The 16,142-nt window shown below is 36.0% G+C and overlaps 1 protein-coding gene across 1 annotated transcript in view; it reads right to left on the minus strand.

Annotated features, from left to right (window-relative positions):
* Positions 1-16,142, minus strand: part of STXBP5L (syntaxin binding protein 5L) — a 387,732-nt gene that overhangs the window by 155,309 nt on the left and 216,281 nt on the right. The window contains exons 13-14 of the mRNA XM_024120465.2: positions 13,820-13,967; positions 12,828-12,895 (exon numbers count right to left, since the gene is read on the minus strand). Of these exons, the coding sequence (XP_023976233.1) occupies positions 12,828-12,895; positions 13,820-13,967 (216 nt within the window). The remainder of the gene's footprint in view (positions 1-12,827; positions 12,896-13,819; positions 13,968-16,142) is intronic.

The raw sequence follows: 16,142 nt of genomic DNA on the forward strand, positions 1-16,142 counted from the left end.
CACTTCAAGTTGATTGTGGAGTTTTAATCTGCTGCTTCTGAGGCTGCTGGGAGAGACCTCCCCCTCTCCTCTTCGTTCGCACAGCTCCTGGGGTTCAGCTTTGGACTTGGCCCCGCCTCTGCACGTAGGTCGTCCGAGGGCGTCTGCCCTTCACTCAGACAGGACGGGGTTAAAGGAGCAGCTGATTCGGGAGCTCTGGCACAGGCCGGGGGAGGGAGGGGCACGGATGTGGGGCGATCCTGCGGCGGCAGAGGCCAGCATGTCGCTGTACCATCCCGAGGCACGCCACGCATTCTCCCGGGAAGCTGTCCCTGGATCCCGGGACCCCGGCAGTGGCGGGCTGCACAGGCTCCCAGGAGGGGCGGTGTGGAGAGTGACCTGTGCTCGCACACAGGCCTCTTGGTGGCGGTAGCAGCAACCCTAGCATCCCACACCCGTCTCTGGTGTCCGCAACGACAGCCGCGGCTCGCGCCTGTTTCTGGAGCTCCTTTACGCGGTGCCCTTAATCCCCTCTCCTCACGCCCCAGGAGGCAAAAAGGCAAGAAAAAGTCTCCTGTCTCTTCGGCAGCTCCTCGCCCATTTCTGGAGCTCCTTTACGCGGTGCGCTTAAACCCCTCTCCTCGCGCACCAGGAAGCAAGGAGGGAAGAAAAGGTCTCTTGCCTCTCCGGCAGCTCCAGGCTTCTCCCGGACTCCCTCCCGGGTAGCCGCGGTGCACTAACCCCTTCAGGCTATTTTCACTCTGCCAACTGCAGACCTCTCCCTGGGATCCGACTGAAGCCCGAGGCTCAGCTCCCTGCCCCCGCCCGCCCCGGCGGGTGCACAGACAAGCCTCTCGGGCTGGTGAGTGCCGGTCGGCACCGATCCTCTGAGGGAATCTCTCCACTTTGCCCTCCGCAGCCCTGTTACTGCACTCTCCTCCGTGGCTCCGAAGCTTCCCCCCTCCACCACACGCAGTCTCTGCCCGTGACCCCCCGGGCTGGTGAGTGCCGGTCGGCACCGATCCTCTGAGGGAATCTCTCCTCTTTGCCCTCTACACCCTGTTGCTGCGCTCTATTTCATTAATTTTTGTTCTTAACAGTATTAATTTCCTTTTTACTTTTGGGGGAATAATTTTTTTATCCTTTTTAACTTCTTAAGATAGATAATTAGATCATTCAATTTTAGTCTTAACATGCATTGGTATAAGCTTATATTAACTTATATAAACATATAACATGGGTATAAGCTTACCTCTGAACATAGATTTAGATGTATCCACATGTTATGATATATTTTAGTTTCACTATCTTTCTGTTTGTGATATATTAAAATTTTCTATTGTGATTTGTTTATTAACCAGTAAGCTAGTTGGGAATAGATTGCTTAATTTTGAAAACTTGTGAATGTTCTTTATATATTTTTGTCATTCGTTCCTAGTTTAATTCCCCTGTGGTCAGAGAACATGTTATAGATGATTACAATCCTGTGACATTTATTGGCACTTTTATTATGGTCCTGCACATGGTCAATTTTGGTCTGTGTCTCATGTGCACTTGAAAAGAATGTACATTCTTGAATTGTAGAGTGTAATGTTTTAAATATGTAAGTTAAGTCAGACTTATTAATCATGCTGTACAAAACTTTGTTATGGATTTTTCCTTTAATTTTAAAATCAGTTGCAGAGAGAGGTTTGTTATATTTTCTTCCACTTATTGCAGAATTGTCTATCTCTTTGTATATTTTGGGGCCCTGAACTCAAAATTCTTATGGATTCATCCTTTTATTATTTTAAAATAGTCCCTTTTACATTTGATAATGCTTCTTGCTTTAAAGTTTACTGTGGTAGGCAGAATTCTAAAATATTCCCCAGGATTCCTGCCTTGTGGAAAATCCTGTATATTCTCTGGGACTGTGAATATAATAGAGAATATATCACTCCCATGATAGTTATATTATGTTGACTTTAAGAAAAGGATACTATTTGGGTGAACCTGACCTATCACATGAAACCTATAAATATAGATCTAGAGGTCAAAGATGAAAGAATTTTGAAATTTGAAGCATGGGAAGTACTAGATGCATTGTTATTGGCTTGAAGTAAGAAGGGACCACGTGGCAAGAAATGCAGGCAGCCTTAGGTAGCTAACATGCTCTCCCCCCATGACACCTAGCAAGGAAATTGGGAGCTCAGTCCCACAACCACAAGGAACTAAATTTTTCTGAGTTTGGAAGCAGATTTTCCCTCAGAACCTCCAGATGACAACTCAGCCTTGTTGACCCCTTGATTTCAGCCTTATGGTACACTGAGCAAAATTCTCAATCATACAGTTCCAGATGTCTGACCTATAGAGCTGTGAGTTAATAAATGAGTTTTCAGCTGCTAAGTTTGTGGTGATTTGTTATGCAGCAATGGAAAACTACTTTACTGATAAAAGTAGAGGTGTACCACAATTTTAAATTGTTCATGTTACAATTTTTCATGTATTTACTTTCAAATTTTTAGTATACATATATTTAGTTGTGTCTCATAAGTGACTTAGAATTTTTTTTTTATTTAGACTGACAGTCTTTGCTTATGATTGCAGAATTCAGTTAAATTATATTTAGTGTAATTACTGATATACTGGAATTTAAATCTGCCAACCTCACAATTATATTCTATTTGTCTAAACCAATTCTGTCTTCCTTCTCTCTTTTCTGTCCTTTTAAGGATTAATCACATTTTAAAATATTACTCTATTTTTTAGTTTTTAAGTATTATATTCTTGCACTATTATTTTAATGGCTAACACAGATATTACAAAACTGACCCTTAAATTGTTAATTTTACACCTACCCAGACAAAGCAAGAATGTTAAATATTTTATCTCTATTTTCCTTTCTCCCACCTTTTGTGCTAGCATTATGATATATTTTCATTCTACATCACAATATTATTAAAAATTATTGACATTTTAGGGGCTTCCCTGGTGGCGCAGTGGTTGCGCGTCCGCCTGCCGATGCAGGGGAACTGGGTTCGCGCCCCGGTCTGGGAGGATCCCATGTGCTGTGGAGCGGCTGGGCCCGTGAGCCATGGCCGCTGAGCCTGTGCGTCCGGAGCCTGTGCTCCGCAACGGGAGAGGCCACAGCAGAGGGAGGCCCACATACCACAAAAAAAAAAAAAAAAAAAAAAAAAAAATTATTGATATTTTAATACTTATACCAAAACATAATATTATTGCTATTTATTTAGATTTATTCTTGCATTTACCTTTTTCTGTTGTTATTATTTAACTTCTGCATTTCTATTATTCTATCTGGTATTGTTTTCCTTCTATTTAAAGCATTCACTTTAATTCTCTCAACATTTGTGTGAAAAAAAATTTGCCTTCATAGTTGAAGAATATTTTTGCTAAGTATGAAATTCTATATTAGCATTTTTCCCAGTAGTATAGAGATTTTATACCAATACCTTCTCTTTTCACCATTTCTGTTAAAATATCAACTCTCAATCTTATTATTGTTTGTTTTATTGTAAAGTGTCCACCTCTGGCTGCTTTCGAGAATTTTTTCATTACCCTTTGTTTTCATCAGTTTTACTACAATCTGTGTAGATGGTTTTCCTTTTATTTACTCAGCTTTTACGTTTTAGCACATTTTGAATTTCTGTTCTCAATGGAAAAAATCTGAGCCATTATCATTCAATAATTTATTCTGCTTTATTCTCTCTCTCCTTTCTGTTTGTGTCTCCAGTTATATATATGTTCAAACTTCTTCAAGTATCGTATATCTCTTATGCTTTTCTTTTTTCTCTGTGAGTCCATCTGGATATTTTCTACTCACTATCTTCCAGTTTACTAATCCTTTTTTCAGCTGTCACTACATGCTGTTAAGCCAACTTATTTAGTTCTTATTTTCAGTTATAGTAACTTTTAGTTATATATTGATTTTTTTTATTGTGGTAAAATACCACATAACAAAATTTACTATGTTAACCATTTTTAAGTGTATAATACAATAGTACTAATGATATGCACATTGTTGTGCAGCAAATCTCTAGAAGTTTTTCATCTAGAAAAATTGAACTCCACATCCATTGAACAACAACTCCCTTTTCCCCTCTCTCCTGAGCAACCACCATCCTTTCTGTCTTCTGTCTTTATGAATTTGTCTATTCTAAGTACCTGATATAAGTGGAATCATGCAGTATTTGTCTTTTTGAGACTGGCTTATTTCACTTAGCATAATTTTCTTCTCGTTCATCCAGAAAGTTATCCTTCTTTCCTAAGGCTAAACTAAATAGTGTTCCATTGTATACAACACATTTAAGAAACCCATTCATTTTTTGATGGACATTTATGTTGTTTCCACCTCTTGGATACTGTGAATAAATGCTGCAATAAACATGGATGTGCAATAAACATGGAACACCTTTGACACCCTGTTTTCAATTCTTTTGAATACGCGCTTAGAAGTGGGATTGCTGGATTATATGGTAATTCTAATTTTAATTTTTTGAGGAAACTCCATATTGTTTTCCATAGCAGCTACCTCAGTTTACATTTCAACTAACAGTGCACAAAGGTTTCAATTTCTCCACATCTTCACCAACACTTATTTTCTTGTTGGTGCTGCATAGTGCTATCCTAACAGTTGTAAAGTGATATCTCATTGTGGATTTGACTTGCATTTCCCTGATGAGTAGTGACGTTGAACATCTTTTCATATGCTTATAAGCCAATTGTGTATCTCTGGAGAAATACCTAATTCAAGTCCTTTGCCCATTTTAATTGAATTGTATGTTTTTGTTGTTGAGTTACAGGAACTCTTTATATAGTTTGGATATTAACCCCTTATCAGATATATGGTTTGAAAATAACTTCTCTGACGCTGCAGGATGTCTTTTCACTCTGTTGACTATTCCCTTTGTTTCACAGAAGTTTTTAAGTTGAGGTAGTCCCATTTGTCTATTTTTGCTTTTGTTGCCTGTGTTTTTGGTGTCACAACTAAGAAATAATTGCCAAATCCAATGTAATGAAATATTTCCCATTTTCTTTTGGGTGTTCTTTAGTTTCAGGTCTTAGATTTAGGGGGTTTTGTTTTCAGTTGATTTTGTGTATGGTATACGGTAAAGGTCCAATTTCATTCTTTCACATGTGCAAATAATGTTTTACCAACATCATTTGTTGAAGAGGCTATCCTTTCCCCTTTGTATAGCCTTGGTATCTTTATCAAAGATTTGACCATATAGGCGATGGTTTATTTATAAGTTCTTTACTCTCTTTCAGTGGTCAATATCTCTGTCTTTATGTGAGTACCATACTGTTTTGATTACTTTGTAATATTTTTGATTAGCTTTGTATCACGTTTTGAAATCAGGAAGTGTAAGGACTCTAGCTTTATGTTGAATCAAGTGAGTGAGTATCCTTCCCTTGTTACTGATCTTAGAGGGAAAACTTTTAGTTATTCACCATTAAGTATGATGTTAGCTATGTGCTTTTCACACATGACCTTTATTATGTTGTGGTAATTTCCTTCTATTACTAGATTGTTGAATGTTTTTATCATTAAAGAGTGTTGAATTTTGTCAAATGCTTTTTCTGCTTCATCTGAGATGTTCATGTGGTTTTTGTCCTTCATTTTGTTGGTGTGGTATATCACACTGATTGATTTTCATGTTGAACCATCCTTGCATCCTGAGGATATATCCCACTTGGTTATGATGTATAATCATTTTAACGTGTAGTTGAATTTGTTTTGCTCGTATTTTGTTGAGGATTTTTGCAATAATAGTCACTGGGGATATTGCTCTGTAGTTTTCTTTTCTGGTAGTATCTTTGTCTGATTTTGACATCATGTAATGCTGGTCTCATACAATGAGTTTGGAAGTGTTCCCTCTCCAATTTTTTGAGGAGTTTAAAAAGAAGTACTGTTAATTCTTTAAATGTTAGGTAGAATTCTCCAGTTAAGCCCTCTACTTCTGGGCTTTTCTTTGTTGGGAGATTTTTTTATTACTGATTCAATGTTCTTACTGATTATAGGTCTGTCAGATTTTTAAATTTCTTCATTATTCAGTCTTGGTCAATTGTATGTTTCCAGAAATTTATCCATTTCTTCTAGGTTATCCATTTTGTTGGCATATAATTGTTCAGAGTAGTCTCTTATGAACCTTTTTTATTTCTGTGGCATCAGCTGTAATGTCTCCTTTTTCATTTCTGATATTTGTTGAGTCTTTTTTTCTTAGTCTAGCTAAGAGTTTGTCAATTTTGTTGATCTTAAAAAAATCTCAGTTTTTAATATTTTCTATTGTTTTTCTACTCTCTATTTTGTTTTATTTCTGTTCTAATCTTTGTTATTTCCTTCCTTCTACTAAATTTGGGTTTAGTTTTTTCTAATCCCTTATAGATTTTTTTTTAATGCTGGCATTTACTACTATAAACTTCTTAGAGGTTTACTTGTAAACCTCTTAGTTGTGCTTTTGTTGCATCCCGTAAGTTTGATATGTTGTCTTTTCTTTATCATTTTTCTCAAGACATTTTCCAACTTCCTTGTGATTTCTTTAACCCATTGATTGTTCAAGAGGGTATTGCCTAATTTCCACGTATTTTGTGGATTTTCCAGTCTTCCTTTTGCTATTCATTTCTAATTTCATTTCATTGTGGTTGCAAAAAAATACTTGTTATGATTTCAATCTTCTTAAAAATTTTAAGATTTGTTTTATGGCCTAACATGTGATCTATCCTGGAGAATGTTTCACGTGTACTTGAGGAGAATGGATATTCTGCTGTTGTTGGGTAGAGTGTGCTGTACATGGCTTTGAGGTCCAATTGTTCTATACTGTTTTTCAAGTCTTCTGTTCCTTATTGAACTTCTGTCTGGGTGCTCTATTCATTATTGAAAGTGGGGTACTGAAAACTCCTACTATTTTTGCACTATTTCCTATTTCTCCCTTCAATTTTGTCAGTGTTTGCTTTATATATTTGGGCTCTATGTTGTTAGGTGAATATACATCTATAATTTTTATTTCTTTCTGGTGAATTGACTATTTTATCATCATGTATTATCCTTCTTTGTCCTTATGACAGTTTTTGGCTTAAAGTCTATTTTGTCTGATAAAAGTATGCCCACCCCTGATGGTTTTTTTTGTTAGCATTTGCATGCAGTATCTTTACCCATCCTTTCATTTTTCAGGCTATGTACACCCTTATATCTAAAGTGAGTCTCCTGTAGACAGCATATAGTTGGATCTTGTTTCTTTTTCCGTTCTTCCACTCTGTGTCTTTTGATTTGGGAGTTTAATTCATTTATCTTTAAAGAAATGATCGTATAGGACTTACCACTGCCATTTAAAAGTTGTTTTATGCTTATATTGTATTTATTTTGCCCCTTGTTTCCTTTCTTGCTGCCCTCCTTTTGTTTCATTGATTTTTTATAGTGACATGCTTTGATCTGTTTCTCACTTTCTTTTGTTCATATTCTATAGATATTTTCTTTGCAGTTACCTTGTGTATTACATAAAACATCTTATAGTATACTGATCTATTTTACAGTGACAACTTAACTTCAATTGCATACAAAAGACACCAATGTCTTCCCAAAGGCAAAGGAACTAAAGACTGGAAGCAACTCTCACCGATGTACCCAGCAGCCCCTGGGCTTAAACCTGGTCTTATCTTAGAATCACCTGGAGTTAAAACAACATGGATGCTCCCACCCAGATCAATAGACAGACTCTGTGGGGAGGGCACAGGTGATGTAATTTCTAAATACTCATCATGTAATACTAATGGGAAACTGCATGGGAACCACGTAGCAAACATTTCTTCTGATTTTTTTTTTTTTTTTTTTTTTTTTTGCGATACGCGGGCCTCTTACTGTCGTGGCCTCTCCCCGTTGCGGAGCACAGGCTCCGGACACGCAGGCTCAGCGGCCATGGCTCATGGGCCCAGCCACTCCGCAGCATGTGGGATCTTCCCAGACCGGGGCACGAACCCGTGTCCCCTGCATCAGCAGGCGGACTCTCAACCACTGTGCCACCAGGGAAGCCCTCTTCTGATTCTTTAAAGTGCATAAAAATTTGGAGGGAATCAGGGCCCCACTCTAAGTTATGATTCTCCTGTGGGGCTCATGAAATGGCACCTTTAACAAGTTTTCTTACTAGTGCAGATATTAATCCCTCAGGCCCGTATTCAGTAGCACTGAGCTAGAGATATCAGGCATAGCACACCTGAGACCACTGAGTAGTTTGAAGACTTCAGGTAAGAACTTCCAGAAGTGCAGTTTCCGTGGGCCTGTTTCCTAGTGGCTGAGCTCCTCCCGGCATAGGTGTGGCCTTGTTGTTGCCTAGGGTAGATGCTGCTGGATTAGTGGAAATCACATAGTGGATTTAGGGTTTAGGGTTGTGTGAGGGGTCGCCCTTAGAAATCTACCCCAAAATACCCTTAGTCCTCAGGGCCTTTAGCCCCCTCTCCTCTCAGGGCCCACTTGACCCACAGGAATCCCCGGGGACAAGGCATGACCACCTGTCCTCAGGTAAGCTGAGACTCCATACCCCAAAATATCCAGAGCATGAAGTTGTTTACATCACAGATCTGTTTGAAAATAAACCAAAGGTTTCAGTGGAGGGTGGATTAACATTTTGTGTTGGGAATGGACAGAAGCCTTTGAAAATGATGCCATGAATGCATATTTGAGGATTAACAAAGGAAGTCGTGATCTATGTTAAGTAATATAGCACATTATAACTGAAAAAGAACCCTACTCCTTTCTCTCTCCCCTAATTTTATGTTAATGATGCTGTAAATTATCAATACGTCTCTTTATATTTTGTAACCATTAACATAGCTTTATAGTTATAGTTTTTAAAAATGCTTTTACCTTTTAAATTCTACACCTGAATTTAAAGTGATTCATGTACCACCACTACAGTGTTACAGGATTCTTTTTTTTTCTGTATATTTACTTTTACCAGAGAGCTTTATATTTTCATATGCTTTCATTTTGTTGTCTAGTGTCATTCATTTCAACTCAAAGGACTCCCTTTAGCAATTCTTGTGAGGCAGGTATAGTGGTAATAAATGGTTTCAGTTTTTGTTTATCTTGGAAGGTCTTTATCTCCTTTATTTTTGAAGTACAGTTTTCCAGATATAGTGTCCCATGGCTGGCTTTTCTTTTTTCTTTATGCACTTTAAATATATCATCCTTCTCCCTTCTAGCCTATAATACTTCTGCTGAGAAATACAATGATAATCTCATGACAGTTTTCATACAGATAATGAGTAGCTTTTCTGTTGCTGCTTTTAAGATTGTTTCTTTGTCTTTGACAATTCGATTATAATGTGTCTCAGTGTGGGCCTCTTTGGGTTCACCCTCATTGGAATATTCTGATACATATCCAATGAATATGGAAGTCCATTTACCTCCTCAGATTTGAGAAGTTTTTAGCCAAGATTTCTTCAAATAAGTTCTCTGTCCCGTTCTCTCTCTAGTCTTCTGGGACTTCCATAATGCTATACTGGTATGTTTGATGGTATCCCATAAGTCCTTTAGGTATTCGCCACTTTTCTTCATTCTTTTTCCTTTTGTTCCTCTGTGATTACTTACTACCTATCTTCAAGTTTGCTGGTTATTTCTTCTGATTAAATCTGCTATTAATCCCTTCTAGTAAGATCTTCAATTCAGTTATTGTATTCTTCTCTTTAAGAGTTTCTTTCTGGTTCTTTTTAATAGTTTCTATCTCTTTGTTGATATTTTCATTTCATTCATGCATCATTTTCCTGATTTCATTTAGTTGTCTACCTGTGTTCTCTTGTCATGCATTGAGCTTGTTTAAGACAGTTATTTTCAATTGCTTGTCAAGTAATTCACAGATATCAAATTCTTCAGGGTCAGTTTCTAGATAATTATCTTGTTCCTTTGATTGGGTTGTGTTTGCCTGTTTCTTCGTGCACCTTGTTATTTTTTACTGTGAATTAGCATCTGGAAAACAGCCACCTGTTACGGACTGGCTTTATACAGGGGAAGACCTTCTCCAAGCTCAAGATCCTTGGGGTCTCTCAAACTTTCAATGGGGATGCACCCTCTCTGGGACTGTATGTGTAATTTCCCAATTAGAGAGGTTTGCTGGTTTCTTTTTCAGGAGCTTGCATCTCTTGCTCCTTCTATTATCTGTCTTAGTTCTGCAAGTTTCTTGGCACTTCAATAAGCCACTGAGTTCTCTTTTGTTCTCTGCAGCCCCCAGGCATCCAGGTTCCATCAGTACTCTGACTCAGGGGAGATAAAAATTAGTCTCTTTGGAAGTCCCCTGAAAAGCAGGAACATTGGATGTACAGTCTACTCTACTACTTCCCTCTCATGAGAGAAGATTCCTCCTGAACATGAGCTGTGCCAATTTGGGGGAGAAGCTGATATAGTTGAAATAAAATGGCTGTTTTTACCCATTTCAGTGTGGCTACTCTTGGCTTTGAGCTCCCCTGAGTTACTATGATTTCCTAATTGGTTTCTAGAGTTTTCACAAAGGTTTTTGGACCATATGTTGTTGCATCAGTGTGTCTGTGGGAAAATGAGGTCTGGGGCTACTTATTTTGACATCTTGCTGATGTCACTCTCCATTGATTCTTTTATAAAGTATTTTTCTGTCCTTTTTCTCTAAACCTGATTATACTGTGGTATTTGAAGTGAGTGTATTGTTAATGGCATAGCGTTGAGTTATGTTTTTTAATCCACTCTGCTAATCAATGCATTGAATTGATGTAATTAGACCATTTACATTTAAGCCTTAACAGTTCCATGATTAATTAAGTCCATCCTTTTTTTTTTCTTTTCTGTTTTTTCCTCTTTTATTGTCACTGTTTTTTCCCCCCACTTTCCTATAGGTTAATTGAATTATTTTAGTACATCCATTTTTATGTGTCAATAATGTTTTTCAGTGTATCTCTTAGCCCAGATCTTTTTACAGCATTGCTTTAGTTACTGCACTGTAATATTCATTTAACTTGTCACAGTCTACTGGTGTTATCATACTACCATTTTAAGAGAAGTATAAAAACCTTACCTTTCTTTATACCAGTTTACCCTCACCCATTTATAATTACCTTAAATATTTCCTCTCTACATATGTAGAACCACATCAAACAATGTAACCATATTTTCTTCAACCATCAAATATAATTTTAACAACTCAAGAGAAAGAAAGCCTACTGTATTAACCCATATTTTTGCTTACTGTGTTCTTCCTTCCTTCCTCATATTTCAAGGTTCCTTCTTTTATCGTTTGCTTTCTGTTTAGAGAATTTCCTTTAGCCATTCTTTCAGGGTAGGTCTGATGTTGACATAGTCTTAGTTTCCCTCATCTTAGAATGTATTAATTTCTAATTAATTCCTGGAAGATATTTTTGCTGGGTATATTACTCTTGTTTGCCAGTTCTTTTCTTTCAGCACTTGAAAAAGATTCAGGTTTCCTCTGGCCTCCATGGTTTCTAATGGAAATATGCCATCATTCAACTTGGTTTTGCCCTGTTGGTGAGGTGTGATTTCTCTTTTGCTGTTTTCATATTTTTTTGCTTGGTGTTTAGTATTCAAAAGTTTGACTATGATGTGTCTTACTGTGAATTTCTTGTGGTTTGCTCACCTTCTGCAATCTCTAGGTTCATGTCTTTTGCCAAATTTGGGAAGTTTTCAACCATTATTTCCTTATGAACTTATTAAGCTCTGTTCTTCTTTCCTCCTTCCTCACTGGACTTCCATTGACAAAAAAGGGGAGGGTATATGGCTCCTCATTACTGCTGGGAATTCTCTTCCCACATGATCTCTGTCACCACAGGTAATGAGTTTCACTACCATTCAGCAGGGTTAAAAGTCCCAGCACCCTACTCAGCCTTAGCTCAGTATCAGAAACTGACACCCCCTTCATGGGCAAGTTGAGGCACCTTATTATGGCTTGATGAGGGTGAAAGTCCACGCTCTCCACTCCACCTTTGATGAAGTGGGTGGGGGTGGGGCCATAGTTTTTTTCTGTGTTGGTTAGCTATAATAGAAAGATTATTTTCTAAAAGTTTACTGTCTTTATAGGCTGCCCCTTTCCTCGCCTTTTGGCTAGAGAGAGCTAGCTTTTGTTGGGCTTTTTAGGTTTGTGCCTGCAGCTCCAGGTTGCCAGCTTCTTCAGCTCCAATTCTGGGATATATGAGGCAAAAAGAAAAGCCAGGAAACTCACTTCCATGTCATTCCTTGAGTCTTCGGGGACCTACCCAGTCTGACTTATCTCCATCTTTTCCAGTCATATTATAATAATATCCAGGGGTTTTAATTGTACTTAGTGGGAAGAATAGGGAAAAGTACATCTATTCCGTACCCCATAAGCAGAACTCCTTATGATCTTTTAAGTCTTATCTTTATCTGTTGTTATGTTTCCATTTTCATTCCTAATATTAGAGTATGAAGTGGGTTGCTATAGGAAGTAACAACATTTCTGGTGCTATAAGTTTTGAAGTATACTTTAAATAGCCACTTGATGGAGATACAGAGCACTGATTCCTGGATTTAGATGGAATCAAGAGATATTGGTAAGGGCCTTTCTAAGGCTAATAATCTATGATTTCTACAGAAATTCTTCCTTGACTAATCTCTCATGATTTTTCTATCTTTGACTTCCTTCTGGTCTTATAATCTACACTTATTTTTGTTATATGTCTATGTTTTCAATGATTTGATTTTATCTTCTATAAAGGTTATAATCTTTGGATAGAAGCTGTGTCTTATATTTTAATTTAAACTATCAGCATTCCTAGAGCACAATTATGGGAAAGTGTGAAAATTCAATGAAATCTTTTTGATGATAAATTGATAAACTCATAAATCACATCCCACTTACCCAGTAATAATAATTTCTGGATATGTCTGTGTGCCAAGGTTCCAAGCTCCTCCACTGATTGGCCACTCCTAAACAGATTATTTGGGAAGAATTTATAAGTTTTATTTTTTAAATTTAAATAACTTAGAAATTTAAAATAAAAATATTTTAAAATAACAGTAAAAGTTTCACTTAAAAATAGATAGCTGTTAAGTAATGAAGAATGAAATGTGTACCTATTTTTTAACTCTTTCATTGAACAAACAATTCCAAATGCAAAATTTCATATCCTTTAAAAATATAGATTTTAACAAATATTACCATTCATATTAAAAATGCAAAGGAGTATCTTTAATCATACAAATATGGTGTTGCTACATTTTCCATGTAGTCTATGTACCTCCAAACTGTGGTGGTGCTATTTAACACAAAATACTATGTAAATTGTGCCCCCTGGAGTTGTCCATCTCAACAGTCCTGTTCAAATAACAGAAATAATAATGGGGGGGGGTCTATTACAATTGTAAGTATTTGAATCCTGTAGTTAAATATAACAAAATGGAATTCTAGAAAGTTATTTAATGAGTCTTTGACAATTATGTCTTATTAACCATTGATTGATAAGAAATAACTATAGAGAGTTGACTCTTGAATGTCTTAAAACGTAATCCTTCACCTAAAATAATCAAAAGTAACATCTTATGATTCAAGCATATGTTAGTTTAAACATATACTTAGTATATAACTATACATGATAGGTAAGTATATCTTAGTATATAATTGTATACTTTTTATATAAGAAGTTTATATTCTCGTAGACTTAAAGCTATATAGCATTTAAGAAATTTGAATTTCAGAAATTATGTCTTTTATAGGTGCCAGCTTATGACTTGAAAAGAATTTAGTTCAAGTCTTCTTCTATGGAAAGTCAGAAAATAAAATAACAGAAAAAAGTATGATCATATGATATGGATATGAATACACGAAAATTTATTTCTAATTGTTGCTTTTACCTTATTACTGTATCCTTGTTTTTTATGCTTGACTCCTATAGAGTAGAGCACTAGAATCAAATCTGGTGGGCAATCAGCAAAGTATGCTGTGCACGTAACTGGTGATTCATGAATGTCCATGGGATATGGATTTTCAAAGATTGGAAAGCTAATAGATAAAGATATAGTATTAGTGTCATTTTGCACTGATATAAAAATGAAATAACTTTTATAAAACAAACCCTAAAATCTTCTAAATATTGATTATATTGAATATATTTCACATAATTGTTTTTTAAGCATCATAAAATAAATCACCTGAACAAGAATTCTCTTTTAAAAATATATATCTATAAAATGTAATATGAATACTGGTAGAATTTTACTTGAATAAACTCATTTTCTTTCCAGTAATTCCACAACTGCATAGTGATATCGCTTTCTAAAATGGATAGACTAAATTATGTTAAATTGAAAATATGCAGCAAGTTGACTTATCAGTTTATTAAAACGTATCAACTAGGTACTTTATCTACATACAATTTTATCTATATATTTATATAATACAAGTATTAAAATATCTTAGAAAATTTTACATGCTTTCCAAGGGACGTAATACGTAGACAAGTATTTTGGTTTTGTATTTTTATAGGGAAAACTGAAAGTTGTGTGTACAATGTAGGTATGTGTGTGATTACACGTTTAAGATTGTTTCCTATGTAAACTAGAAAACAGTGGGAATGCAGACCTATGGGTGTAGCAAATTTCATATCCTCAAGCCATATATCATTTTAAAAAGGGGTATCAGTAAGAACCAAATTAAGAATTCCTAGAACCACAATATATTGTACACTTCTCATGTACCAGATGTACCAGGTACTGTAGTAGATGGAATTGAGTATTATTCTATGCTGCATCTGTTCTCGGTCTGTGTGATCATGTTACTTCTGATACAGCGTGCTTTTGGGGGGTGGGGAGGACTATTAAAAATAATTTTCCCCATATTATAGGAACTTAATCAGAAACTTAGTTCAAACACCAGAAAGAGTATGGTGTGTGTGTGTCTATGTGTTGACAGGGGTTCTCCGCCCTCCAATCTTAATGGTTTCCCAGATAAGAATAGTAGTATATGCAAAATCACATGGAAAGGAGAAAGTTGTGTTTAATAAATGGCAAGTAGTTTAAACTGAATGGATCAGAGGTTCCCTGTTTCAGAGCAGAAATTATCAATATTTCTGATACTGAAGAATTAGAAGTAAAATAAGTGGATCACCTTAAAGATCAGATCTACAACATGGGATTTGATAACAGCAAGAGGTTACAATGATAGACTCCTAAGAAGGTGAACAGTATCATGAAAATGTTTGGGGAAAATCACTTTATTATATTGGCAAAGAGTAGAAAAATGACATTTAAGAAAGAAATAACTAAAAATGTATTACAAAAATTTACATGTGAAAGTGTGAACTGGTTGTTGTAGAAATGTAAACAAAGATGTAAATCCAAGAAACCAAGAAGAAGAAAAATTTTTAAGCCCTAATGCTTGCTTTCATGTAGAGGATTAACTGGAAAAGGAAGGAAGGAATAAATTAATTTGAAAAAAGAGTACAAAGCTGCAATTTGTTAACATTAAACATGGCTAAAAGTAACTATTTGGAGGGAAAGAGAACATGTTCAGTTTTTCCACATTAAACTTCTTGTAATAGACAACAAAATGGGAATGTCACATAGATTTTAAAACATGGTGCTGAAGAAGGCAAAATATTAGATAAAAACGTGCAAACAAAATGTCAATTCACATACTTATATAAGGTAATGAAAAGCATAAGAATTAATGTATAAAAATAGTAACTTTTATGTTATAAATACTTTACCACAATAAAAAAGTTTTTAAAAAAATAAATGTATATGCTAAAGAATGTGAGTATTAAAGACAAAGTATAGTGGGCCTTGGAGGATGTTAGACAATTAGACAAGGTATGAGGAACCAACAAATATGGCACAGAAGGAAGAGGTGACTACCAGTGAGATCAGAATAGTATATTTTAATAAAACCTATATTAGAATTTAGAGAAAGAGGCATAAATCCACACTCGTACACAAAATTTAATCAGGTTTTATGTTGATAAATAGAGCAGCTAGGCAGAATTCAGTTATGGTGATATTATGGACCAACCCTATTCCCTTTCAAAATATTGAAATACTATGTGCTGCAAATTATCACAAAGAAGAACTTCGGCTCTTACATTCACAAACTACATTGAGAGTAAAACTCAGACTGTACTTCATCCAACAAAAATTTATTAAGAACCTACTTCATGTGGAGACAAAGCCCGTCCTTCAT

Source organism: Physeter macrocephalus, chromosome 1, assembly GCF_002837175.3.
Source record: "Physeter macrocephalus isolate SW-GA chromosome 1, ASM283717v5, whole genome shotgun sequence".
Classification (NCBI taxonomy): domain Eukaryota; kingdom Metazoa; phylum Chordata; class Mammalia; order Artiodactyla; family Physeteridae; genus Physeter; species Physeter macrocephalus.